The following is a 27295-nucleotide window of genomic DNA, read 5'->3' as shown; positions in this document are numbered from 1 at the left end:
GGCTTTGTCTGTTTGTATATTCATTGTCTGTCATTAAGTTTGCCATGTTTTTATTGAGTTAAATATTCGTTGTTATTATTTTGCCGCTCTTAAACACTGTCTGTTGTGCTGTTAGCTAACAGTAGCATGATGCCGCCTTTCCAGGTGGAGCACGAGCGGGTTGTCCACATGAGGTCACCAAACACCGCTGTCCTTTGCTAGTTATTCCAGACTTAGGAGGTTTTCCATGAGGTGAATAAACATGCCTCTTACCACCATTTACTGCTCCGAGTGGTTCATTAGAGCAGAAGACGTCACACACAGGTCAGTAAAACATAGCATAAAAAGCATAGCCACCTTATTCCTTGCCCCCATAATACCTTGCGTGAATTATGGTGGCAACTTCCGGCGTTGAACCGGAACGCTTGAACCTTTTTTTCTTTTCAACTGAGCATGCTAGCAATTAGCTTGCCCTGCCCTGTTAAACTATTGTAAACCATAATATGGCCTGAGCTAGCGCAAGGTAAACATCTGCTCCTTTTAAAGATGATTTCTGACGACTTTCAGCAAACATGTAACATAATTAATTATTAACTGTAGCTCCATATAAATTGAATAAATGTAATGTTTCCTAGCTAATCCTCCGCTCGTCTGCGTTTATGACGCAGTTTAGAGTTTTTTTTTACTTCTGATTTATTAAAAACTGTTCAGAGTGACACATTATGCTGAATTTAGCAGAAGACTTAAGTAACAGTAATATAAATTAGTAGTAAGAGAATAACCTTTGGCACTTTAAATGTGATATAAAGGAAGTGCAGTAAATCAGTAAGACATTCTCAGTCCTAATGACTAAATACATCTTTCAAGGTATGTTGCTGAGTTTATTTTATAACAAGCAATTTTATAATGTAGGTTGAGAATAAAGTCAGACAGGGAAAGACAGGGATATCATGTACTGATGTTGAGTGACGGACCTGTCAGTCTAGGTGTCATTCTCTTCTGCAAATTCTGATTTAATTCTTGTCTCGCTATGTCTCGTGAAACTGTTGTGGTTTCTCATATCAATGGTACCTTTGGCAACAGCAACAATCCCTTTTTGTTCTGGTCTATGTTCAACACGCAGTTGCTGGAGACAAAAATTTGGCATAGACTGGTTGTTGGTCACCACAGACACGGACAGTGCAATGCTAAGATCACATTAGTTAAATATTTGCTAAAAAAAGTAAATCAGTATTTGCTAAACTGAAGGCAAATTACTTGCACTAAGAACCAGCGTTGATGGGTAACTACCAAGAGTGGCTACTGGGATTAACCACATACAGTCTATGGGACTACTTAGCTTACTGCCACTTCTGCTATCTCACTGGAAGTTCTGCCCATGAGTAGTAGTCGTAGTAGTGCACTCAGGAATAAGGTGGATACAAGTAGGAACATCCCTGAAATATCATTTACAAGGTAATATCAAGCTAAATTAGCTAACATTAGCTTGTACCCAAGCAAGTCAGACTGTAAGTAAGACCAGTGGGATGGGAAAAAGGTGTAATTTTTAAACAAGTCTTGGTAAAAATCCAGGATATCGTTTCTTCCTTTTCAGCCCAGAAAGTTTTATGCATGTAGTTTCCATAAAGACTTCATCAGTGTGACAAATGCTTTCTGTTATAGTCTTAAATTATAGGCTGACCAAACATCCTCTTTTGCTTGGACATGTCCACTTTTCAAGTCCAGTTCGGGGCGTCCGGGGGGTGTTTATAAATAGATGATAATGTCCAGTTTTCCTTGTGTGTGTGTGTGTGTGTGTGTGTGTGTGTGTGTGTGTTAGTGCGGCACGGGCCACATATTTCTGTCCGAACCCGACAGTCATTCTGTTTTGTTATGTCCGAAACCGAACCGAGCCTGACATTATTTAATTACTAAAGCACTGAGTTTGTGTCACACAGTTGTTACGGTTACAGGCTATTTAACAGGCCGGGCGTGCGCTGTGGGTGCTCCGCAGAGAGGGAGACCTTCCGTGTTTGAGATGGGAGCGGGCAGCGGGAGGTCCGAGGCTTCCAGCAAGGGGAGAGGGAGAAATATAACAAAATAAGATAAAATAGGAAAAACCTGTCTCCCTCTTTTATTTTATTTTCACCGTTTAATCAAGCAAGTCAGACTGTAAGTAAGACCAGTGGGATGGGAAACTGTGGGCGGCAGAAGGTCCGAGGCTTCCAGCGGCAGAAGGTCCGAGGCTTCCAGCGAGGGGAGAGGTAGAAGGTGTTGTCACTTAAATAACACTCCCCAAGCAATAAACAGGACAGACAATAGGATTTTATTTATTTTTACACTACATTTTCACTGAAAGCTGACCGAATCCGACCTGAGCCCGAATACAATTTATACATTTTTGACCGAACCTGGCCCAACCTGTTGGGTAGGCCTACCGTCAGACCTGTCGGGCTTGGATCGGGTAGCCACACTCTAGTGTGTGTATGTGTCCTCTATCTATAGGGGCCTATCTGAATTTCTGTATTTGAGAGATATTATTTTGTAATATAACTGAATTTTCTATCCATACATATAAACTTTAAATATATTAAAATTATAAGGCATCTTTGAGTAAACTGCGAGTATCATTTAAGCAGGCTAGGTCGTGGCCGGGCCGAGTGTCCTCTTTTTTGGAAATCAAAATATGGTCACCCTATTTTAAATCACTCCTTTGGGGCCGTTATTGTAGCAAAACTGTTTACAGATGTGTGCGGAGAGTTGTGAAACTGTATCTTCTTGTGTGTGTGTCTGTGTAATTAGACTTGTAAATGTTTAAAAGAACCTCTAAATGCGTACTGAGATTTGTGAATGTTTACAGGAATCTGCAAATGAGTAGGCCTACTGAGAATCTGATTTGTAACACTTCCCAATCATAAAATACAGTAGTTTAGTGGTTTATTGAAATGTTGTACACTTTTCTTGTTTTCTACTGACAGTTTTGACAAACACAGGGGGGCGGGGGTTCACCTCTGTAAACACTGTGGACTAATGTCCTTCTCAGGGCAGCAGTAAAGTGAAAATCAGTCAGACTTGGCTCTTTGACATTCACATAGTTTGAGCACATTGTGTACTCAGCTTGTGTGTTTTTTGCCCTCTGTGTTATCCCGAAATCTGTAATCTAACTTCTGCAATGATTGGATAAAATCTTTCCCATACTGAAAGGAACCAGTTCCTTTTGATTCTGTTAACTGGAACTTCATGAGAGTTTTTGACATGTGGGTTAATACTACAGATTATATTAAATAGATTTAACTGGTTTAATTTTTGCTTCATGACCATGGTACCCCATCAGAGTACATAGAGGAGGGAGGGAGACCATGTTGTTGGCTTGGCCTGAGCCAAGGACCCACAGCAAGCTGCCCTCCTTGGCCAACACACCCCTGGGTCCATGAAGCCTCGTGCGGCAGACCCTACGCACGTCGCCTACGCTGTTGTGAGCACTATACTTGTGCGGTGGTGTGTCTGTGTATCTCTGCAGTTACTCCTCCAGAACAGTAGTTGGTGGCGGGGTTTCTGTGAAATACTGTTAAGTTTAGTTGATTCAAAAAACACCCAAAACATACATTAAATATGAGACAATTTCAAACACAAGTACACAAATTGGCTTCAGTATAACCCGCAGCATTCACAGACTAAGCACTTGTCTTTTGCTGGATACATTTTCCCCAGAAATACAACATGCTAATGTTATTAGCACAAGCCTGTGGCATTTTATATTGTATAAATTAGCGACGATTAGCAAACTTTCACCAACAAAACAACTGTCTTATACTAAACATGGTTTCCACACAAATATGACTATGGGGAAAAAGCTTTGGGCTTGTGCTAACGTTATTAGCACAAACCTGTGCTACGGTGTCCCGTTAGACTTACACAGATGTAACACAGTCAGCGCAGAGACAAGGTGTCCCCTTGTAGCAGTGTCAGTCTCATGTGGGCCTGAAGGGCGCCCCTCCCTAGCCCTGGAGGGTCACTTATAAACTGCGCTCACCACCAATACAAGAAAAACCTGCTAATGTGACGATTATTTAAACCCTACTATAATGCCACATTGTTGTGATTAAATATGAGGCCAAATGTGGGAATAATCCACTTTTTAGTTCATTATACATAAAAATGTATGATGATTCACCTTATAAGTAGCAAAATGCCTTTCTTTTAACCTAGCACTTCATAGCTAGCAAAATGCTAACCTAGCATTTTCTTCAGGGCTTCTGCTCCCAGACCAAGGGACCAAGGGGGCTGATCCTGGCCTGACCTGTCCATATGTTGGGTGAGTCATGTAGCTCCAGCTGCACCTACTCACATCCGCTGAAAAAGTCCGCCGGGTGAAGCGAAATTCATTGTTGAAATCTGTCAGCCATGCGGGCACTTGCGGCACAGAAGGCAAGTCATACACTGTTCATCAGCACACAGTGTCATGACACAGAGCTGGTTGAAAATCGGACAAGTTTCCCTCTAGCGAGTTTCCAAAAAGTCAAGTGGCCAAAAAATAACAGACACAAAGTAATCGGGATGTTAGGGTTCTCTGAGGCTCACTTTGTGTGATTGAAGGTTTAATTATTGTCATTGTAAAATACAGGGTTACACAATGAAATGCTACACGAGAAAAACAAATCAAAATAGAAGTGCGTTCCAGTCGAGCATTTGTTGAATTTACATCAGGAGGGATGTAAATGTAAGCTACAAAAACAATGAACATGAATATTTGGGCAGATAATATGGTCAAAATTCAACAGACGGGAAACAACTTATCCTTCAACTTTGACTATGTTTGAGCGCCGAGCATCACTGATATAAACAAACATAGACCATGACTAAATATCACCTGTGTTTCTCTCTCTGTCTCCAGTCCTCAAGTATAGCTAACGTCATACCTCTTTGCTCAGTAATGTTTCCATGCTGCAGCTTTGCTTCCAACTCTGTTTTTTCCACTCTTATCTGCCCTCCATTCTTTTCCATGGCTCTCCCCCTGTCTTTCCATTAGCTTTTCCATCTGTTCTTGCCTTCATTTCCCCAAAGCCTCCCTCTTCTCTCTTTCATTATTGTCCACATGTAGTTTGCAAGATGAACCAAATATGTAGGGAAAACCTGTCAACCCGAAGTTCTTCCCACAGGTAGGCTATACCTGCAGAACATCTTCATGTTGACAGTGTTATTGTGGGCATGTTCTCAGAGCTCTTTCCCACAGCCACAAGCACTCTTTCTAAAAATGTAATTAGGACAATATTGAGCCCTGCTTAGATCTGAAGGAGATCTCAGAAGATTAGAATAAGACTGCTGCACTGGTCAGTCACTTTATTATAGTGCGAAGTGCTTTATCGAAGTTCACAGAGCATGTGTTTGCAGCTAGTTAGGTTATGTCCACCATTTACATCAAGTTGTTATGTAAGAGCTTATCAACGAGATAAAGACTCCACCAGACAAAACCCATAAACACACTCCAGACCAGGAATGACAGCAGTGCGGCCAGGATGACCATGTCAATACCAGGACATGGTCAGGGTCAGAAAGAGGGTGAAGGAGAGAGTGACAGAACGAGACTGAGGGGGAGAGAGTGAGATAGATGGACAGAGAGAGAGAAAGAGAGATGGTGTGGACAAGGGTAGAGGGCCGTGGGAGGGTGTGTTGGCTGGCCATGCTTCGGATTGGCTGAGAGGCTGCAGCAGAATTTAGAACAAGTAGAACAGCATGTGCTACTGTGCAAATACACACACACACACACACACACACACACACACACGCACACAGACATGTGCTCATGATCTAAGGTACACACAAAGCAGTCAAAACCACACACACAATGTGTTGGAGCATGACTACTGAGGTTTATGGTTGGATGTAGGTGTACTGGACTCAGAAAGTGAATCCACAGTGACTCATTGGGGTCAGGGAACGCTGCTGCCCTGTAGGCTGAAACCTTAAAGCGTTTACACCTCTGGCCACGCCCCAGTCTGTGATGTCACGACAGGTGTTTTGATTTTACAAAGAGGGGGATGTATAAAGTGGGTATATGGGGCGTCCTGGTGACCTAGCGGTCTATGCAGTATACTGTGACGTCCGAGGTTCAAGTCCAGACAGCTGGGACCTTTGTCCTACGTCCCTGTCCCCCCTGTACCTCCCCCGCACTGATGATGTACACAGACTGATGAGCTGAGATGACCTCTCTTGTGTTTCATCTGGGTCAATTATAAAATGGTTTCCCGGGTGTCATTGATTAAAAATAGTGGGAAAACTAGAGGATGCTACGTTGTTGTTGGTCATAGCATTTACATATTATCACCTGATAAGGTTATTATAGTGAACTTCAACTTAGCTGAACTCAGCAAACACTTGTCTATTTACTCATCCAACAGATAGTGAGCAACACTGGCATTCATCAGTTGTGTTTGTGTCCGTCTGATGAATGTAAGTCCAATACTTGCTCTCTTTTAGCTCTACCCTGGTCTCCAACAACTAGGGCTGTAACGGTACATGTATTTGTGTCGAACCGTCGGTACACGACTTTCGGTTCGGCACGACCCTGTACCGAATTATTGGGCGCAGGATATTATTTTATTTTATTTTGTTTTATTTAAATTCCGTTTTTGCGAGCTGAACCATTTAAAATATCTAGTTCCCCGACGGACATAATTGGGTGACAGAACGAGTCCCGTAAATCTCTGCTTTCACTTTGTGCAGCGCATTCTCGCATTTTGACAACATGGCATGTGAGCCTGACGAAACTGAAGACCCACTCGCAAACCTTAAGTCCTCCGTTCGGGAACACTTTGGTTTCAGGATAAAATACGAAGATGGAAATAAACAAGTGGACAAGACAAAAGCAGTGTGCCGACACTGCAGAACAGTGGTCGAGTATGTACTTGGAAACACGTCTAACATGCTAACACATCTAAAGTGACACCACCCGAGTTTGAACGTTAACCGGCACGTCTAGAAAAAACAATCTGGTGCAAACTACGATATCGTCGTCGTTTAAAAAGAAAGAGCATTTCCCTGACCATCGCGCTAAAGAAATAACCAGCGTCATTGGAGTTGAGTAAAATTGTTTAAGCTGCACTTTAGATATAAGCATGTTTTGGTTACTGCACTTTAACAAAGTGGGAAAGCTAAGTGAGTTCCTAGTAAAACTGAATCTGAGCAGGCTTTAAAGCTGACCAGCTGCACTATACTTTTTATTGAGTAAAACTGTGAAAGCAGAAATTTATATTTATATTTTTCATTCAAAAAATGTTAAAAAAAAAACCCAGCAGGATTTTATTTTTCACTTTTATATTTCTATTTTCATTCAAACAATGTGAAAAAGCAGGATTTTATATATATTTGTTTCATTCAAAAATTGTGTAAAAAGAGTTAACTGTTGTGGTGGTATGTTTTAATGAGGTTACCAATAAGTAAAAGATATTTAATAGTTGTCTATTTTTTTCATTACTGTACCGAAAAAAAACGAACCGTGACTTGTGTACCGAGGTACGTACCGAACCGCGATTTTTGTGTACCGTTACACCCCTACCAACAACTCATGAGATAAAAAGCCTCTGTCTATATAAATGAAAAATCCTCCACGATGTTCCGTGGCTAACTTTGGTAGTCTGCTGCAAAGTCATGCAATGGGTGATGGCTAATGTAACAGCCCTACAGGCAGTTTAAAGAATGAAAAAATGAGTGTACAGAAAAGGTCAGGGTAGTGGTTGGGTCAAACAAACACAGGAATTTCACTTAGAAGACTGCTGTTCACGCCCTGTGTGGCAGGGGTCGCATTAACCGGATATTCTCAGTCATTGACCGGTTTTTTACAAGGCCGTCGGTCATTTTGACCGGTTGCAATTACCACCCCTGCCCACGAGTGTTTTCACACTGCAGAGAAAAGGTCATTCATCTACTTCGTGTAGCGTTGTTGACATAACACCCTGGACACACCGGATGCGGAACTGAAGCGCAGCGCCCAGCAGCGGAGGCAGTTTTCAATCCATGTTAACCTATCTGACTGTCCACACATGCCGCTGAGCAGAGCAGAGCACCTGCGGAGGCAGCGCTTCAGTTCGGCGTCTGGTCTATTTTTCATGCGAGCCGCGAGCGCTTCTGTCAAACTGGATCGAGTGGATCGTACCAAACAGGAAGTCGGACACAGAAAAGACGAGAGAATCCGGCCAATTTTCAAAATAAAATAACAACAGCACGCACTGTAGAACGTGAGGAGAAAATACCATGTTTATAATTTAAAAAAAACACAACAGTGCATAACCAAACACATTTTTCAATACCCTAATCACTTCATTACAATTTTAATTTTGTGTCACGGAGCCTACAGGCATAACTACACAACGCCCTGGACACACCGTACGTGTTAGTGACGACTTAGTGCCATCCGGTGTGTCCAGGGCGAAGCCTAATGGCACGGGTTTGTGGATGTCTGTTCATCTTTTCGTTCATGTCCTTATTAATGCACACTTTATAACTAGCTTGTTGGATTTATTAAAAACGAACGAATGAAAACTAAATGTCTTTGAATATCTTTATTATCATTTAAAAACGAAAATTAAAATGACCGGTAAAAATAGATTATGACCGGATTTTTATGACCCTGTCGGTCAAAATGACCGGAGACGAAAAAGTCTAGTGTCTAAGTCACCACCACCAACACATTCTCACTCCCAACTCATCACACATTGCCACTTGGTCAGTGGACTTTTACATCTACATATTATGTACTATGTATCCTGGGTGTGTCTGTTGTTGATGATCTGGGATGCTGTGTCAGTTTTACACCTGTTACATGTATGTGTCTTTGTATCTTTACAAATTACTCTTCTGTTTGAAATGTACAGTTTTTGCTGGTAAGATTCATTCAGTCTTTTTCAAAATAAACTTTGGTAAACCACTGCATATTTATGTTGATTTCATAGTGCAACAAACGCACATGGTTAGGTTTAGAAAAAAAACCCCCATCATGGTCTAGCTCTACATTCATATGGGAAGCGAACACCAGCCTCCGTACCATTTCCCACCACACACTGATAGTGGGTTACAGTGATTATTGAGAGGGATTACTGTTGTGTGACACTATATATAGTTTTTTTTACCCCTTTATTTATTTATTTTTTTAAACGAAATTATGCATAGTATGCCTTAAACACCTTATGTGCCACCCCAGCATAATGTGTTGTTAAGAAGTCTAAGAGAAGTATTTCTGTGAGATCAGGTTGTAAAAACAAGCTACTGCTAGAGATGAGATTGATGAGATGGAACTAAAACAGTCAGTTTAAAATTGATAAAAATGTTTTGTAGAGCTGAGAGAAAATGCAGAGTGGGTGAATATTCTCACTCCTCAACTAGTTTAGTAATAGAGAGTGTGTGTGTGTGTGTGTGTGTGTGTGTGCGCGCGCGCCTGTGTGTGCGTGGGAATCATACTGTGAGTGAGGTGAAGGTCAGACAGATCCCTCCAAAGCCGTTGAGGGAGACAGCGAGGAAGATGAGGGCGGACAGCACTGATGGAACACATGGACATGAAGATTATAATAAACCATGATGAAATGTTGATGGTACATTTAGTTTTTTTTCTCCTCAGCTAGTTTGGTAATAGTGTACGTGTGTGTGTGTGCCTGTGTGTGAGTGGGAGTCGCACTTAAAATAAGTGCACCCAGCATGTCCGTTAAACGTGTGATTATTCAAGGGTTCATATTATTGTGTCGTCTTACCTTCAGGGTTGTATGCAACGACAGCGATCATTGCGCAGGAGGCTGCAAAACATGAACTGAAATATACACAAGGTGTCAGAGCACATATGGTTTCAATGTCACTTTTACTGAATATGTAAGAAACTCTCATCTGGTCTGTCACACCTGCCAATGAGCCTCAGTGGGCGCGGCCCGTATTTGTCCATCAGGATGCCCAGGGGTAGAGTGGCTGCACTCAAGAGGAATGAGCCAATGGTGAAGCCAAGGTTCAACATCTCTTCCTGCTCCACGCAACTCCGCCACTGACCGCTCTCCATGGATGTCACGTTGGTGTGGTCAGTTTCGTTTTCTGGAGAGGGTTGTTTAAAGAACAAGTCAGGAGAGGGTTAAGTGTTGAAAGAAGAGAATCAAACACTTCCTGACTGCAATAAAAATACTAGTTTTTTTTAATTTAAAGACACATAATATACAACTTGCGAGATTTTAGGCCCTTACACAACAGGATTTTTTTTGTGCGATTGATTTGTATGTCCTGTGGAATTTAAACGGAAGCAACAAGAACAGTGAACTTAAATTATTTGGGCTGATACTTGGTGCTCAAATGTAGTCAAAGTTGAAGGACAAATGTTTCTCTTATGTCGAATTTTGGCCATATTATCTGCCCAAATAATTTAGGTTATATACATGCTATAAGTACAAGTATAGCGTGGCAATGTTATGCAGCACTATAACAACCTAATTTTTGATTTTTCTGAGGTTTTTTTTCTGAGCGCTGTGAATAAAGCCATCAAACAATTACACTGTGTGGAACAGACATTAGGTCATGTCGTCACGATGGTGAAACTGACGGCAAACTTAAGTACTATTACTACTATTTAGTCTTGACAATGGCAGCACATACCAGATCCTCTCCTTCCACTGTTACCTTTCATAATAAAAGCCTTAGACAGATAGCCTACACTGCCTAACTTTTTACTAGAGGGAACTCAAATTCACCCAGAGCATTTGGCTAAAAGGAAACTCAATTAAATAGCTTACAGTAACGCAGGCTCTGCAACAACTTACACCAGACAGGCTGCCAGATGCTGCTGGGGGTCAGTACTGTATTGTATGTCTATAACAAGATGAGACCATATCTTACCCCTACTGTTAGGGACACTTATCTACATGCAATCATTCTCTCAACAATATCCTACTGTCTCCCAATTTGGTCCCTCACCACCAAGGAAACCATTAAACCAAAAGCAAGACTGTACAACAGAGCTTACAAGATCTGTGGAAGCCTCCCCCCTTGGACTCATCACTGCACCACACTCTGACACTTTCAGATCCCAACTCCAATCCTCCCCACAAAAACAATTATGGTCAGAGATCATTTTGTCACACTTACACTAGGATCTGGAATGAAATCCTATACTACATAGGAGTAATAACCTCTATTACACATTTCCAACACACATATAAACACTATCTGATGGAAGGACACACCTGCAACCACTGATTTAAATCCCATTTTGCTAAAACACAATGTTACTTTTAATTCCTCTCCTGTATAAATAAATGAAATGAAATACAATTCAGGTAGATGTTCCTCTGCCTCCTCAGCTTGTTGCCATTCCCACCTCATCAAGTACAGATGCTTTGTAATGCCCCTTGGCACGTGATAGCGACGCTAAAGGCACCCTTTGGCATCTCTATGAGACGTGTCAGGCTTTCCATTAACTGCAATGTAAACCCATCCGTGGCAGTATTTAATGGTGGGGTGGTAGATGGGTCAAACAAACACAGACTGTCATTCAGGAGACCACTGTTTGTGTCTTGTGTGAAGCCAAAATGGTATGCTGTTTTAATTTAACGTTACGTAACTTACGTCCGTCCAAAATGTACTCACATCGCTCATGTAGGTTTTTACTTTGTTATGTTATTTATTTTAACCCAAATCATAACTGATTGTGACCATTTGACAATGTTAACCACGTGTTACAAGGAGTTTCACCCAGGAGACAGCTGTGTATTACATAGAGACGCTAAAGTGTGCATCTCACAGAAATGCCAAAGGGTGCCTTTGGGTAATTTAGGCACAATTTAGGGGGGAACAATCCCTGCTGGACAAACAGCAACAGTTGCTAAAACCACCCACAATTTGTGCCTAAAAAATGCTAGAAACACGCTGACTGTGGGTGATTATGAGCTGCTTGGATGGCGGTCTTACCAATGCAAAGATGGGAATAGAAGCCTTCATTCTTCAGCATGATGAGCAGTGAGCCCCAACCCAGCAGAACAGCAGAGAAGAGAAGGTTCTCTATAATGGCTGTGATAGCCATCCACCACCTCCTCCTGTACGCTTGGGCCAAGCTGGGAGCCATGACAGCTGTGGACACATGAGCACAGGAAACGCATAAGAAGAAAAGTCCGCCAAACAGCTGGAGACCAAGTTCTACCAGGAACAAGCACAAGAAAGCCTTAACTTTGCACCACCAAACTTTAGTGTCACATTACAGTTTCCTTCAATTGACATTTAGCTGCCTTGCACAGAGCTTGTACTGTATTTACATTTGAAGATGTCTTTTTGGCACTGTGGTTGAGAAAGAGAGAGCTTGAACTTGACTTCAGCATTGGTATGTCAACGTTAGCTAACATTTAAAGCACATTTTGCTGCTGCTGGAAACTTGGAGAGTGTCATCAGTTGGGAATGTACATTTTGTGAGTAGTTTTGTAAGTACCTCATCATATTGATGCCAGAATCCCAAACTGTCATGAGGCAGTCCAGCACAGTGATCAGCAGACGATGGCTGAGTATATCCAGATATTAAAGGGCAGTTATCTCGGTATAAACATATATGTTTTTCATTCCCCATATAGTTAATCCTTAACACTGTTACTATATATTTCAATGATAAAAAATAGTAAATTGTGTTTTTAACTGTGAAAATATCCAGGAACTTTAAACGTTTTGTAGACAATCATTCAACACAAGGCCAGAGGGAGACACACTATTGGTTTTGGTGAGAATCACTGAAGGTAAACTGTGTGTCTTTACAGGAACACCCTACAGAGAGCCCCTCAGTCTGCCACCAGTAACCACCACCACTGTTGCATGAGTGAAACCCCGAGGAGCTATGTCCTGTAGTGCGAGGTGTCAGCTGAGAGGTGCCATGACATCTGGAGGAGTCCGACCCCACTTGACCTTCAAAGCTATCAAGTAGCGTGCACTGATCTAACCCATGTGCACACACCTACACACACACCCACACACATTCCTAACTAAAAATCAATGGACTGTGTTCTTCCTGAGTGTGTAAATATTTGATGGAATTAATTCAAAACTCTGTGTGTGTGTGTGTGTGTGTGTGTGTGTGTGTGTGTGTGTGTGTGTGTGTGTGTGAAGCTCTAGAAAGCAGTGACTCAACCTGTATAAGGTACATGTTTGTACACTAGGGGTACAGCTGACTAGCCATAGATAGACGTCATCCAATGAGGTGTGTGTGTGTGTGTGTGTGTGTGTGTGTGTGTGAGTGTGAGTGTGTGTCTGTGTACATTTGTGTTCAGAGTTTTGTTTAAGGAGTACTTCACCCACAAAATGACCATTTGCATATCAACTACTCATTGTGTGTTATCCTGAATTTATCTCGCATGTCTCTGAAGTGAACAAAGAATCCAAAAAAGGCGAACATTCTTCATGAGGGAAACACGGGCATCATTTAACAACAGCAAAACAATTTCAAAACATCCATTTACAAACTCTCACTCAACTCACGCGGGTGTATATTCACTAAAACATTACGATTTAAAAGACGTCAGTAACAACGGTTACATGCATGCAGTCGTGCCTAGGCGTGGGCGTGTGTTAGAACTCCAGTGAAGTTTATTCGCATGTACACACCCAGGCATGCTCAGGGTGTGTCATTTGTAGGTGGAAGTGTGTTATATAGTAACATTTAAGTGAAAATGCAACTATTGGGACGTTCTGAGCGTGCGACTGGATAAATGAGACTTGGATTATACAGCACGAGTTGGCTGAGAGTTTGTAAACGGATGTTCCGATATAGTTTTGTTGCTAAACGTGGTCCCCATTTATTTTCTTTTCATGAAGGATATTCGTCATTTTTGGATTCTCCGTTCACTGTTGGGGCATACAAGAAGTTTTCTCCATGAAGTCAAGGTAACACGCAGTGAGTAATTGATATACAAATGGTCATTCTGCAGGTGGCTCCTTTAATGTAAAACAAATACTTCATTCGGCATCACACAAATCTGATTCCATACAAATCAGCTGTGATTTTGATGTCTAAGGTCATTTTTATCTTACAGGTCTTCATGTTGTGATTATGTGACTGACGGGCTTTATATATATGTTTGAGAGGAAATCATATGCAAGCAGAACATTTTTATTTGAGCAACAAAACTATTCTGTGCTCACTAAATGAATTTGCGTCGCAATTATCCACATTAATGTGCAGTAATAACTCTCACTCAGTGTTGCTCTTATACCCTCTCACAAACTCTTGCTTGGTACGCTGGCGAGCTGCTGCGCACTTGCTCAACCTGGCACAGCGTTACAATGTGACACACAATCCACCAATGGGAAACTTGAAGAAGGCAATTTCTGATTGGCTTTTTCGTCTCCAATTAGATTGCAAGTCGAAGTGTCTACAGCATCCAAGGAAATTTTAATAGAGTCCTTGACAGCATCCCGGAAGTATTATGAAAAATATATATATAACTGACTAGAGAGGAGTTTTTTTTTTTTTTTTTTTACTATAGCTTGGTTTAAATTAATCAACACAGACTGACAGGCTAAAATAGTGATTAATTTTTTCTTTATTTGGGTTTAAATTTATGTTTAGGATCAGCAAATGAGAAGGCACAACAGTGATAACCTAGGTCACACCTAGTAAACTCAGTCATATGAGAAAATGTTCCCTATCAAGGTCATGTATACCACTTCAGTTGGAATAGACTCTTCTAATGGACACAATAAACATGGTCAAACCTTTCTTTATCTAGATAACATGTTGTGCTTTTACCTTTTCTCAGTTGTGTTAATAAATGAAAGTTTCCATGTCAAAGTGACACAAACTCATCGACAGTGGTTGATAGGAGGGTGAACTAGCTGATCCTCATGCAGTTTTGATCACCCTAACTCACAAGTACCTCAAGAGTGCATTCCCATAGAGCCACAGGAGTTGAGTCATGAAACCCTTACTGTCGGCTTTATGAGGGGACACCGTCATATGTGGCAACATGTTTAAAGTCACTTACTGTATGAGTTGAGCTCCTCCAGGAGATGATCTGTATTTATATGGTGAGGATTCAACACGTTTTCTTCTTCACTGCTGCTTCTGTTTCCCAACAGAAGAAAGTTTAAACAATCTTTCTTTCTTTCTTCCTTTCTTTCTTTCTTTCGGTCTGTCCTTCTCTTGAAGATTTAAAGCGTGTGGCAGCTGTATTCAGTGGCACATGTGCGCTCACATTAACTCTCTTTCTAAGTACAGTATGTCTATAAATGGAGCTCAAGTCTTGCCCGCCCACCCTGCTGACCGTAACACACACACACACACACACACACACACACACACACGCACACACACATTTGTCCACACCTAATATGTCTTATAATCAGGACACATGACTGTAGGTCTGATGGTTTGATGGAAGTAATGTTGTTGCTGGAGCTGATGTCTTCATTGTTAAAATACTTTTTGATTTCTCAGCCCCTCTAGTGTCATAAAACCATTTAAACTCCTTGCTTGTAGTGCTTTGGCTCCTGACAAAGTTTTTTCGCCTGAAACCAGAGACACTGGTGTGCTGATAGCTTGCTCACTGGCCCCATCATGTGGTCAGCGACAGGGTGTCTCAGAAACTTTTTTCTGTACACAGTATATAGAGAACATAAACTGTCTAAAATGTAGATAAAAACAGCAGCAGACATTATTATGTAATGTTTTGTGTAACTTTTGTATCATGTCAATCAAACACAGCACACTTGAGCTCTGGTCCATTTCATTTATTGTTGTTTTCATCCTGTAACATCGTTTCAATGACAACAAACCCTCCGACAGTAGAACGAACGAGAAAGAAGTTACAAATAAAATCTACAAAACGGTGCTCCTTCAATAGCACCAGTGGAAATGTTTCTTAGCGATGAGGAAACAGTGAAAAAGGAGAGGGAAAACGGTCTCTCTGATTAGAATGTTTTTCAATTCAACCTTTATTTTAACAGGTGAGTTTGTCAAGAACTTCTCATTTATTGTGACAGTCTGGAACAATAAAAACTCACATCCACTCATTCGTCTCCCAAGATATAGGCATGAGCTAATATAACAAATAATAATTATAATGATAATAATAATAATATAGAACAAACAGTGTAAACAAAAATTGGTACATTAGGGATTTGTCATGGCATAATACACCCTTAAAGAAAAAAATATCAATAAATAATGAAGTAAATACTCACTATTGATTGCATCTACATGTGTTTCTTCTGCCTTACTAGTATCAAAACCAAAATATTATATTGCAACAAATGTCCCTCTGTCATTATTTTGCAGTTTTCAAGCTATTATGTGAGAAATGGAGCAAAAATAACAACAACAAAACAAAAAACAGAGAAACAAAAAGAGGCAGAACTTTGGGCAGCAAAGAAACAAAAACTTTTTGATTCGGATAATTGAAACAACAGGTGAGTTAGCCCAACACCTCCATAACAATGCAATGCTTTTCTATTGCAAAGCAACAGCTTAATGTTTTTATTAAATGGTATCACAAAGAGCATACGACCGACTGCTAGGGCCACTTTCTTTGGGGAAAAACAAATCAGACATTAAGAATAAAGGTGCATCATTTTGAGAAACACAAAAAAAAATGTTACAGCCTACTGTTATGGGTATAAAGTGTTAATTTTGAATAATGTTGCACTTTTATGCAGAAAAAAATCATTAAATTACAGATTAAAGTTGCAATTTAATGAGATGAGGTCATAATATGAGAATGAAGTCACAGTATTATGAGTAAAGTCGTAATTTTGAAATGTTAAATTACAAATAACAGCACAATTCATAATATTACCATAATAATATTTATAACTTGCGATTTCACAAGATATTATGAGTTTATTAAAATTATACTTGAAGTCCTACATTTACATACATATGCTATATGTCGCTCGGTGCAGAGTATAAATAGTATTTGCACATATTGTAACTTTACTCTCATAATGTCATGACATTATTTCTCATAAAAGTACGACTTCATATTAAAAAAATATGACTTTTTTTCTTGTAAAATTATGACAGTACCTCAGAACATAACATGACTTTATTCTCTAAATCTCTGATTTTTCTTTCCTGACAGCAGAGGTGGGACCAAGTCATTGTTTTGCAAGTAACAAAAAAGTCTTGAGTCTTTGCAGTCGAGCCCCAAGTCCTTAACTTTGGTTTTGAGTCTTAAACAAGTTGTAATGGTGCGCTCTATTGAATATAATGCCATTTTAACAACAAATTAATGATATATTAAATTTGCAAAAATCACAGATGCTTAAAACAAGTGTACGGAGCCTGTGAAGTCGTGGAAGGTGAAACTTTTTTATCTTGTGAATGCAAGATTACAAAAATGTTACCTTTTGGGACTTAGGGGCTCCGTATAAGTGTGACCGGACTTATCCATAAAAAAATAGCACACAACACGATTAACCAGTGCACAACAGAATTAATTTAGTAGGTTTCTGTCCTGTCTTGTTGAATTTAACTCATCTCATATTGTAAAAATGTCAGTAGCTTTTTCTTCCTAAATTTGTAAGACACTTTCTGTAAGACTGTTCTTCCTCTTAGTTGATATTGTTTGTTGCTGCATGTGTTTTGTCTAATAGAAATAAAAAGATTGTTAGCTGATACAGGACATGAACTGATTCGTGGCACACTTTTTAAATAACACATGTATTATCAAATCAAAAGGCTCGAGTCTAAGTGTAGTCATGAGTCACTTGTGTCAAAGTCCGAGTCAGGTCTTAAGTCTTTTCTCACTTTGTTGAGTCTAAAGTCATAAAATTTGTGTGTTGAGTCCACACCTCTGTCTAACAGCGGCCCTATGTTTCGTCATCGTGGCTGAATGTGATGCACAACAAAAGTCATTGTAACTACATAAATCAAAAACGCTTTGTTCAAAAATCCCTTCAATGGCAAACAGAGTGAGATGTCACAATGGCATCGCTGGAGAAAATGGCAAACAGGTCACCAACTCGCACATAAAAACACATTTAAGTGAAACACTGACTCACTGTCAGGCCTACTGTGTGACTCATTAGGAATCTACGGCTCTGCTAAAAGCGTCGGTCGCCAAATTGAAATCCTGCATCTGAAATACACTAACACAGAGGCAGATTCTGTGGTAAACAGGAGTAAATAACTAAAAGAGAAGTGTTGCCGTGTACTGAGCAGGACCGGTGTAATAAACACAGTACAATCAAAGCCCTAACATAATATTAATCCATTTAGCTTACACACATATAGCAGCCGCATCATTGGAATGCTGACCGGACCTGGAAGCACAGAACAACCTCTACTGTGTTTAAACATGAATATAAATAATATCATCAACATTTCTCCTGGTGTGAAGGCTTAAAGTCAGCTTCAGTCCGTCTGTGAAGCCTCAGGACGTCAAGTCGAGTTACATTTAAGACTTTCTGAGCTTTTCAGTGTCAGTAACAATCAACAGAAAAGACAAAGGAGGATACTGAACTGCAGATCTATCAGAACGACTGGCCTTTAAATGCGATGATGAACTGTACTCCAACATGTGAACCCTTCTACAGCCTGTGGACACCCATGATGCCCCATTTTAAGCCCAGACTCTGCAGGACATGATGTGTTTCTTTCACAGTACAGACACTTCTGCTGTAAAGAGTGTTAGAAATGTGTGACGTGCGTTGACATGCATCCTGTAATGGTCTGCTAACAGTCTTCCTTCACAGGTTAAATGCTTATTTTAGTCTCATGTACAGTATCTACAAAGAGGTTCTAACAATATTGTGGCTGGATATTTTTGCATCGCAGAAAAAAGACTGTTGCAGTGGCCAGTCGCGGGAATATATTGTACATCTAGTCGTCTGGCCTCATTGCCTGTCACTGACCACAGATTATTACTGGTGAATTACAGTGTGGACGTAAAGCTGGTGTGTGTATGTATGTATGTATGTATGTATGTATGTGTGTGTTTGATTCAAGACCACTCACTTTCCAACAAGACATTTTCATCTAAAAGGTGCTATATGTAGCATTTAACCAGCAATAAATCATCAACATGCTGTTAGAATTACTCTGAACTCATTAAACATCCTCATCAGAGGTTTCCGACATGGAGGTCGGGACCACAAAGGAGTCATTCACAAGACAGAGAGAAAAAAGTAAAAGAGAAGTATTTCTGCAACACAAATTAATTTTCTGACTTTCTGATCTTTGCCTTTTTACTTTGAAGACGTGTTTACTTTCACATCTTCAGGAGCTGCTTGCACCAGCTCTCCCAAAGTTTAACGTCAGCCTCGTTGTTACAGAAGTTTCACCAAGTGGAGATCAATGCATCACTAAATAAAGAGAGAACTGGACACAGATCAGAGGCAGGGCCCCGTTCATTTCTATGAAAGTTGCTCAGTAGCGCATGAAGCCAAAAAAGTTCAACTGCTGTGTATAAAATTACCCGGATGATGCACTGTGCAGCCCATAAAGCAGGCACACTAGAGACTTGCACAGGCTAAGCCGGCAACTTCAAGTTTACCGCTCCGCCACCTTGAACGGTGATAAAATAATTCAGTCATGCGGCTCTTGTAGTCAATCAAAATGTTACTGGACTGAATGGATCAAGTTCTGTTGCTAAAACGAGTCATTCTGCAATGGTTTTAACGCTCAAAAAATCTACTGAATAACAGATGTTTCTTTTGCCATCTAAGTCTACGGCAAAAAGTCTTTTGAGGCCACACCATCATGTGGATGAATATAGTCAACATATCTGACAGTGGTAAAGATGTTTCCTAGCAAAAGATTCACACATTACAAAAGCCCTGTCTACACGTATACAGATATTTTGGGAAACTGATAATTCCTCTGTGTTTTGGCCTCTCCTCTACATGCCAATGGATCTTTAGGTAACAAAAATAAAGATTTCTAAAGACGTTTTCTAAGCCTTCTATTTTTCAAAACTCTGGTCACTTTGGTCGGGCCACATGTAAAACGGAGTATTTAAGAAACGATGACTTCCTGTGCTCAGTTCCTCCATTGTTGCTTTGTGTAATAAATACGGTACCTAAAACAATAACAACGGTGGACTACAGGTTTGCCTGTGTTTGGTTAGCACAACTTGATATAATAATGACACTTTACGCTTAACTTGTTAGTGCTACACTTTTGGCTAATCTGGACCGGTCGAACCAGCAGCAGTTGGTACAACTTTAAGAGTGGGATTGCTGTCAAGTGTAATGAAAACTTTTGCATGTCCAGAGCATCACTTGAATCTTTGAGTCAGCTCCTTCGTCCTTATATTGAAGTGCAATCAACAGTGCTTTGAAAAAGGTAACATTAGCCTGTACACTGTACTACCTTTGCGACAAGGGGAGACTGTGGAATATCTTTTCCTAGCATGCAGCGAGCAAATTTTGGCAGATGGAGTGTGAAAAAGTGTCCAGATATACAAGCGACCACAAAATTCAGCCCTTAGTGAGGCCAAGCAATAGGTTGTTGTTGTTGATCTAAAAATATGTTGGAGGTAGCTTCATTAAAATAGAGCCAAGGCGAGTGCTTTTTCAAACACTGACATGTCGCTTAGCCTATTCGCTGATGCATGGAGCAGGTGAGGATATCTTCATTGGGAAATACTGGAACAATCTGATGTTAGCGCACTCGCTTGTTCACATCTCGTCTAGGTAGCAAAAGTTCACAAACACATGCGAGTGTTTGGAATTTTAGTGTGTGCAGAGATATTTTGTAAAATAAAGGGGGAAATTTCCCATTTTTAAAACTATCTGTAGATGCGTAGACAGGGCCTAAAGTCTTTATTACCTAAGACATTTCTTAAGTTTTATTTGTGCATTCTGATTTAGTAAATTACTGGTTTGAAGATAGCTAGCAGTTACTGAGAAGGTTACACACAAACTAAGGGAAAGTTTTATGAACAGCTGGTGCAACCGAGGTGAAACAATCTGAGAGGTGACGAGCCAAAACTGTTGGGAACCAGTGATGATCTACACTGTACTTTACATCGCGTATTCCTTGTCTAAAAGAAACATATCATAGAATGCTAACATGCTAATTTTTATCATGTAACCTACAGTACATTATAATGCAAAGGTTAGCAGGTGAGCATGCTATGTTAGCATTAAACTGTAACTTTTGACATCATGTTTCACTCAGGGTCAAAGTGTTGGACAGACAAGCTGAACAACAGCCAGCTCATAGAAGAACAGCCTCAGTGAGCTATGGGATGCAAATGAAATGCTACACATAGCACCTTTTAGCATCGAGGAAGAGATGGTATTTCTTTCTTACTGTTTCCTGATTGTCTGTTGGTTAAATATGTCGCTCTTTATTCCTTACGTTCTTGTATCTCAGCAAAGTATTTATCATCTTTGCTTGTTATGCTCTTACCTCGCCTCACCCTTACACACCCAGTCCTCTGCGTTTCATTCCAACAGTCCTTCTTTACATTTTGCCTTTCTTCTTTCCCCCACAGTCCACCCGTCCTCTCTGTCCGTCATCACTCCCAGAAGATGTTGGTGATGTCAGAGTCCAGGCTGAAGATCCAGATCACTAGCGGTGCAGAGATCAGGACGAACGACCAGGACACGCCCTTCAGCGACTGGCGCAGCTTCGTCATCATGGCACCAACAAATCCTGTGTTAGCCCCCGTCCTCCGCAGCTCCTCCTCCTCTTCCAGTGACTTTTTGAAAGATGAATTGCAACAAAGGAAAGAGTTAGACCACTTTGAGATACAAATACAGCTGCTGCACATGAACAGAAACACTGTCAGGCACGTCTTCTGACCTGGATCTGGCTTCCTGGCTCGATGTAGTTGCGGGCTAGAAACTTGAGAGCCTCGTCCATCAAGATGACAGGAAGTGACATCTTCAACACCACCACCCACTGAGGCCAAGACAGAGGGCGTATCTGGAAAATCACCTGAAGACACAGACGGGAGGAATGGAGGATATTTAAGTCCTGAGTAGATTAAAAGTGTCGGCGAACTGATGTATGACACCATGGAATAAGTGCGGGTCAGCTGTTAACAATCAGTGCAACCTTTCAAGGAATCTTTCAGACATATACTGTTCGTGCATGCTTGCTTACCGGAAGTGGGTCTACATATAGAATGAGGAAGTGTAGAGCCATGGACAGACAGATGGCACCCACCAGCCAGGGGTTTGACCAGGGAGGCATTTTCAGCAGGGACTGGTTCTCCGAAAGACTGCACAGCACAGATAAAGAAGAAAGACATTATTTTTACTGTTACACTGCCTGATCTGTCACTTTCACTTTGTGTAATATATGACAATGAAATGGTGACACAGCACTGTAGGATATATGGTTGAGTGTGTGTGTGGTTGTGTTTGTTTTATTCTTACCTGTTCAAGGCGTTGCACATCTCTATGGTAACCAGGACAGACAGGGCCATAGTCATGGGATATGGAGACTCAAAGACTGAACACTGCACGCCGGCAAACTCAATGTGTCCCTCACTGCACTGCAGGTAGTGGGACTGTGGAGGAAACAAACAAGGAAATAACATTCTTACCACCTTCATGCCTGCCTCACTTACCTACCTGCTGTGATATCTAGATAAATAGAGTCTGACAGATGTATCACTGAAAGTTAATGAGCAATGTCAGGGCAGAAATTTCAAAAGATGTGTCTCAGTAATTTCTCTGACCGTCAGAGAGCACTGATGAGTTAACTTCTTAGTGTAAGTTAGTGTCCTGCTCAGCGCGTATCTTTGCCACCCTAACCCTCCCCTCACTGTGATGTAGCCTTGAGTTCTCGGTCAAAAGGACCCCCCTAATATTGACTCTTTAAAGGGGCATTTCACCCACATATCAAAAATTAAAGTTGCTGAGTGTTGGACATATCAGCTGTTGAAATGTCTGCTCTGTTTTAATCTCCATTAACTCCTGAGGGAATTATCCGTCTTTTTAGCTGCTAAATGCTCCACTGTGTTCACCAGCAGGTCTCTGGCTTTCTCTGTCTGCTGTCTGTCTGATGCCGAGCGGGTAGTGTGCAGTGGGGTTATCAGAGCTGTTTGTTGCCTGCTGTGTAGAAACAACGTTGATGAGAGCAGTGACAGCTAAACAAAAAACTGAAAGACACTAAATCTTTCCACAGAGCTGAAGAGAGCTGCAGAGTCTGTGATAATTTGACATTTTAACTTTGTTACACACACATTTTTAACTTGGTTTTTTTTTTTAATCATTTTGAATTAATATTTCATTATCAGTATTCTTCTCCTGCCTGATTACTCAGGTACTGTAGTGACACTGGAACTCAAAATAGTTAAGACAGAGTAGCTGAAACTTAGAAGCAGACCACTGATCATACAGCTCAGGTAGGTCTGACCTATAGCAAAGTTCCTATTCTGAATAAGCAGTTATTAATATATTATCAGTAACAAATATAAGCTTTTTATTGCCCCACTTTTATTGTCTTATTTCTATTTTCTATACATTACCTGCAGTTTGTCAATAAGTTGTTTGATAGTTTGAAATAAATGTGGAACTCTGCCTGTATAACGTGATAGTGTGATTTTAGTGTGAAGTAAAATCATGTGTTTATGTTTACAAGAAGGTTTCAGCTTCTCCTGCTTGTTAGTGCCACCGTGTATCTATTTATCTACAGTGTATAGTTTAGGGCAGCAGAGCATGTGAGGCCTGAAAGAGGTGTAGTGAAGGGGAGATGTGTGTTTACCAATTGATAGAAGGAAAGTTTTGGTCCGTCGTGGGCTGCCATGAACCACCAGGCAGCAGCGCCGACAGTTGCAGCTCCCACATAACCTACAGAGGGTGGTGAGCAGCAATAGGTCAGATGCTCTGATGATACATAAATGATCTGGAGGTTTTTGTCAATGTTCTAATAGTAATGATCAGTTCTGTTCCAAGCTCATGACTCACATCCGATGATGAGGTAGCGACAGAACAACCAGCTGGAGATCAGAGGCTCCTTGGGGGAACGGGGAGGGCGGGACATAATGTCCAGGTCTGGAGGGTTGAAGCCCAGAGCTGTTGCCGGGAAACCGTCTGTGACAAGGTTGACCCATAGCAGCTGGACAGGGATCAGCGCTTCAGGCATGCCAAGTGCGGCCGTCAGGAAAATACTGAGGAGGAAGGAAGGACAGATGGAGGAGAAGAAAACAGTGAAAAGCACAAAATATCCATTCAGTGAATCTCTCTGTCAATCTTTAAGATTGTACATCACATTTATATCAGCTGTTACTAACCAGACCACCTCTCCTATGTTGGAGGATATCAGGTATCTGATAAACTGTTTCATGTTGTTGTAAATGGCTCGGCCCTCCTCCACCGCAGCCACGATGGTAGAGAAGTTATCATCAGCCAGGATCATTTCAGAGGCTGACTTAGCCACCGCTGTGCCGCTGCCCATAGCAATGCCAATCTCCGCCTTCTTCAGTGCAGGTGCGTCGTTCACCCCATCACCTGTCTGAAGTCATGAGAGAGGGGTGAGATGTGGGAGGATAATTCAGTGACACCACAAGAGAAAGGTGTTTTACTGGTTATCGACACACCTATGATACTGGCAGTACCCCTACCATGGCAGTGATGTCACTCAGGCTCTGAAGGTACTCCACTATACGACTCTTGTGTGCTGGTTCCACCCGGGCGAAGCATCGTGCCGTCCTGCAGGCCTGACGCTGCAGGTGAGGGGGCAACTCATCAAACTCCCGCCCCGTCAGGCCACCGATGACCCCCGCGCCCTCTTGCTCCTCTTCCTGCTCCGTGATGATGCCCACCCTCCGACAGATAGACAGGGCTGTCCCTTTGTTGTCACCTGAAGAGATACATTGTCCGATTAATGACTGTATTGGTTAGCCAGGTAAGGTTTCTTTCATTAAAATCTAATGGCCTATCATTAGTAATTTTAAATGTGTGTGCACAACTAATGCACATAATGTGATTATCTGCATGTGCAGGGTGTTATTTTTGTGTCATGACCAATGGGCTGCTTTCATGTCTTCTTTTGCAGGTCTAAGAGTAACTATGAGTATTGTGTGTGGATTTGGTGAACCACGATTCTCACAACCGGCAACTGACGACACATTCAGTTCAGCAACCTCTCTCTCATCATGTCTGCTGTGCATTCATACACCTGAGGATTCTGTCAGCATGCTTTACTGCCTTTCACGATCACGTCGAAAAAAAGGACATGGGAACTGTTTTCACTGGTGGCATTAACATTACCAAGTAAACTGACTTATGTGCAAAAAAAGTGCCCTTCCACAAGTGTCTGGGGTAGCGTCACATCCACAGACTGCAGACGTAGCCACTGTGACATCACTCAGTCTTGAGTTTCGCATTTTGGCTGCTGCCATCTTGTTTTTTTAGAACTAGAAGTGACCGTATTTGCAGGAGCACCTCTATTCCGATTGACAGGTCATGATCGAGAACATAGACTCATGAGGAAAATGTTTAAATCCATTGAGAGGTAGGGTCATTTCCCCATGAACTTGCATACAGTCTGACTTCTTTTTGCACCTGTGGAGTCGCCCTCTGCTGACAACATGACACCATAACGCAAATCAAACACAGTCTCTACTGATGTTATAGTTGTCTGTTACATTTCTGTATCTGTGTGGTTTAATGTATGCGTATTAAAGGTGAGTTTTTAGACACATATACTGTACTTTTAGATGTGTGCGTGGTCGTGCGTGTTACCTGTGATCATGATGACCCTTATGCCAGCCTGCCGACACATTCTGACGGCGCAAAGCACCTCTTTCCTGGGGGGGTCCAACATGCCCACACAGCCCACAAAGGTCAGGTCCGACTGGGGAGAGGGGAGAGATGGAAGGGAAGGCGTAGGAGACAACAGTTAATCTCCTTAGTTAGAGCCACTGGTGATTTGACAAGTAAGTCATCTATATCTGAATTTAATGTCCAAATGGTATGGATACAGTGTTTTGTTATTTAAGAGTATTTCAGCACCATCATCACTATCATCATTTTAATCATCACCTCATAGTCAGCAAAGGCAGCTGTGTTCTCCAGGTTGAGGCAGTGGATATCAGGGGGATTGTCCCTGGTTGCCATGGCGAGGCAACGTAGCGTGTCCCGACCTGATCCCCATTCCCGCACAGTGGACAGGAGCTGCTCTCGTACCGCCGAGCTCAAAGGCACACGAGCCGAACCGCTAACCCTGATATAATTACAGCGCTCCAACACGCTCTCTGGAGCTCCCTGAGGAGACATGGGGAAATGATTAGATACTGAAGGGGAAGAAGACATGACAGTGTCTTTGTAGCCACAGTATAACCACATGTATCAAAGAGAGTGATGGGGAACACACCTTGACAAACATCTTGGCTCCAGAAGCCGACCTGGTAAGTTTATTGGATGAGCAGAAGACAGACATGGACTTCCTGTCTCTGGAAAACTCCAGCGTCAGCTCCTTCCTCATCAGCTGCTTAATCACCTGAAAACGACCAGTAAAAACTACAGTATGTACAGATCATCTTTAACACAGGTCAGTGGGCTTTACTGGCAGAGCGTACAAAAATAAAAACACAGCACATTTAGTCACTTTGAACCACTGCAACCAAAACACAGACGTACAGAATGTCAAACCAGTGTTCATGGGTCAACGCTCAATACAACAGCTTAATGGTCTCATAGGTAACGAGACAAAAGAGAGAAGAGAAAGCATGGAAAAGGTTTCAGCGTAATGGATTCAGAGGTCAGAGGGAAGGATCAATTTGCACCAGCACTTTCTTTAAATTTCTCTCCCACTCTCTCTCTCTCTCTCTCTCTCTGTCCTCTGTCCTGTCCTCTATGTCCTGAAGATTTCAATGTCGCAGACAAATGGGAGGAAACTGATGAAATATTACCTGTGGTTACTGAACAGAGTCATGCACATAATAGAGCTATTTTAAAAAATCTATAATTATTAAGACAAAAAAGTTTTTTTTTTTTAGCTTACCGCATCCAAACAGAATGCGACATGAGTGACTGTCAGAGATAAAATCAGTTTGACTGCATAGCTTTTTAATGGAATGTCCTAACTGGATGTGAGCGATGCAGCGCTGTTTGTATTTATTCCTGTGGCTTGCCTGTAAAGCTGCGGAAGGTATGGCTGATTTGTGAAGATGAAATGAAGCGTTATCTATACAATACAAGCAGCAGCTTCTGGGTTTGAAACATGAAGCTAATGCAATATCCAAAATATGCAGTTCCTCAAATGGCCACTAGAGGCTGGCTTCAAGATTGAGTTACTCTCCATAGACCCCCATTATAAAACACCCAACTTAACAGCAGAAATAAACATGTTTACAGCCTGGGACAGAAAATGGGTTTGTTCTCTATAGTTAATTTACTTTCATGACAACTGTGCGTCACCACAATCAGTGAGTTAGAT

The 27295-nt window shown here is 41.4% G+C and overlaps 2 protein-coding genes and 1 long non-coding RNA gene across 3 annotated transcripts in view; 1 reads left to right on the top strand and 2 right to left on the bottom strand.

Annotated features, from left to right (window-relative positions):
- slc43a1b (solute carrier family 43 member 1b) overlaps positions 1-15158 on the bottom strand; it is a 32077-nt gene extending 16919 nt beyond the window's left edge. Inside the window, exons 1-5 of the mRNA XM_049566937.1 lie at positions 14940-15158; positions 11890-12048; positions 9843-10026; positions 9699-9754; positions 9412-9488 (exon numbers count right to left, since the gene is read on the bottom strand). Of these exons, the coding sequence (XP_049422894.1) occupies positions 9412-9488; positions 9699-9754; positions 9843-10026; positions 11890-12043 (471 nt within the window). The 5' untranslated portion in view covers positions 12044-12048; positions 14940-15158. The remainder of the gene's footprint in view (positions 1-9411; positions 9489-9698; positions 9755-9842; positions 10027-11889; positions 12049-14939) is intronic.
- On the top strand, positions 435-21504 carry LOC125882947 (uncharacterized). Its single transcript, XR_007448432.1, has 3 exons — positions 435-502; positions 12720-12879; positions 21396-21504. It is a non-coding gene; the product is annotated as an uncharacterized LOC125882947 (long non-coding RNA).
- The window catches only part of si:dkey-28b4.8 (sarcoplasmic/endoplasmic reticulum calcium ATPase 2), a 24542-nt gene continuing 18666 nt past the window's right edge, over positions 21420-27295 (bottom strand). The window contains exons 14-24 of the mRNA XM_049566927.1: positions 26231-26356; positions 25900-26121; positions 25600-25711; positions 24477-24715; positions 24147-24367; positions 23821-24023; positions 23618-23703; positions 22285-22418; positions 22010-22127; positions 21707-21841; positions 21420-21602 (exon numbers count right to left, since the gene is read on the bottom strand). Of these exons, the coding sequence (XP_049422884.1) occupies positions 21420-21602; positions 21707-21841; positions 22010-22127; positions 22285-22418; positions 23618-23703; positions 23821-24023; positions 24147-24367; positions 24477-24715; positions 25600-25711; positions 25900-26121; positions 26231-26356 (1779 nt within the window). The remainder of the gene's footprint in view (positions 21603-21706; positions 21842-22009; positions 22128-22284; positions 22419-23617; positions 23704-23820; positions 24024-24146; positions 24368-24476; positions 24716-25599; positions 25712-25899; positions 26122-26230; positions 26357-27295) is intronic.

The sequence above is a fragment of the Epinephelus fuscoguttatus genome, linkage group LG3 (genome assembly GCF_011397635.1).
Source record: "Epinephelus fuscoguttatus linkage group LG3, E.fuscoguttatus.final_Chr_v1".
Classification (NCBI taxonomy): Eukaryota; Metazoa; Chordata; class Actinopteri; order Perciformes; family Serranidae; genus Epinephelus; species Epinephelus fuscoguttatus.
The sequence above is the reverse complement of the archived record's forward strand: the minus strand, read 5'-3'. Positions and strand labels throughout refer to the sequence as shown.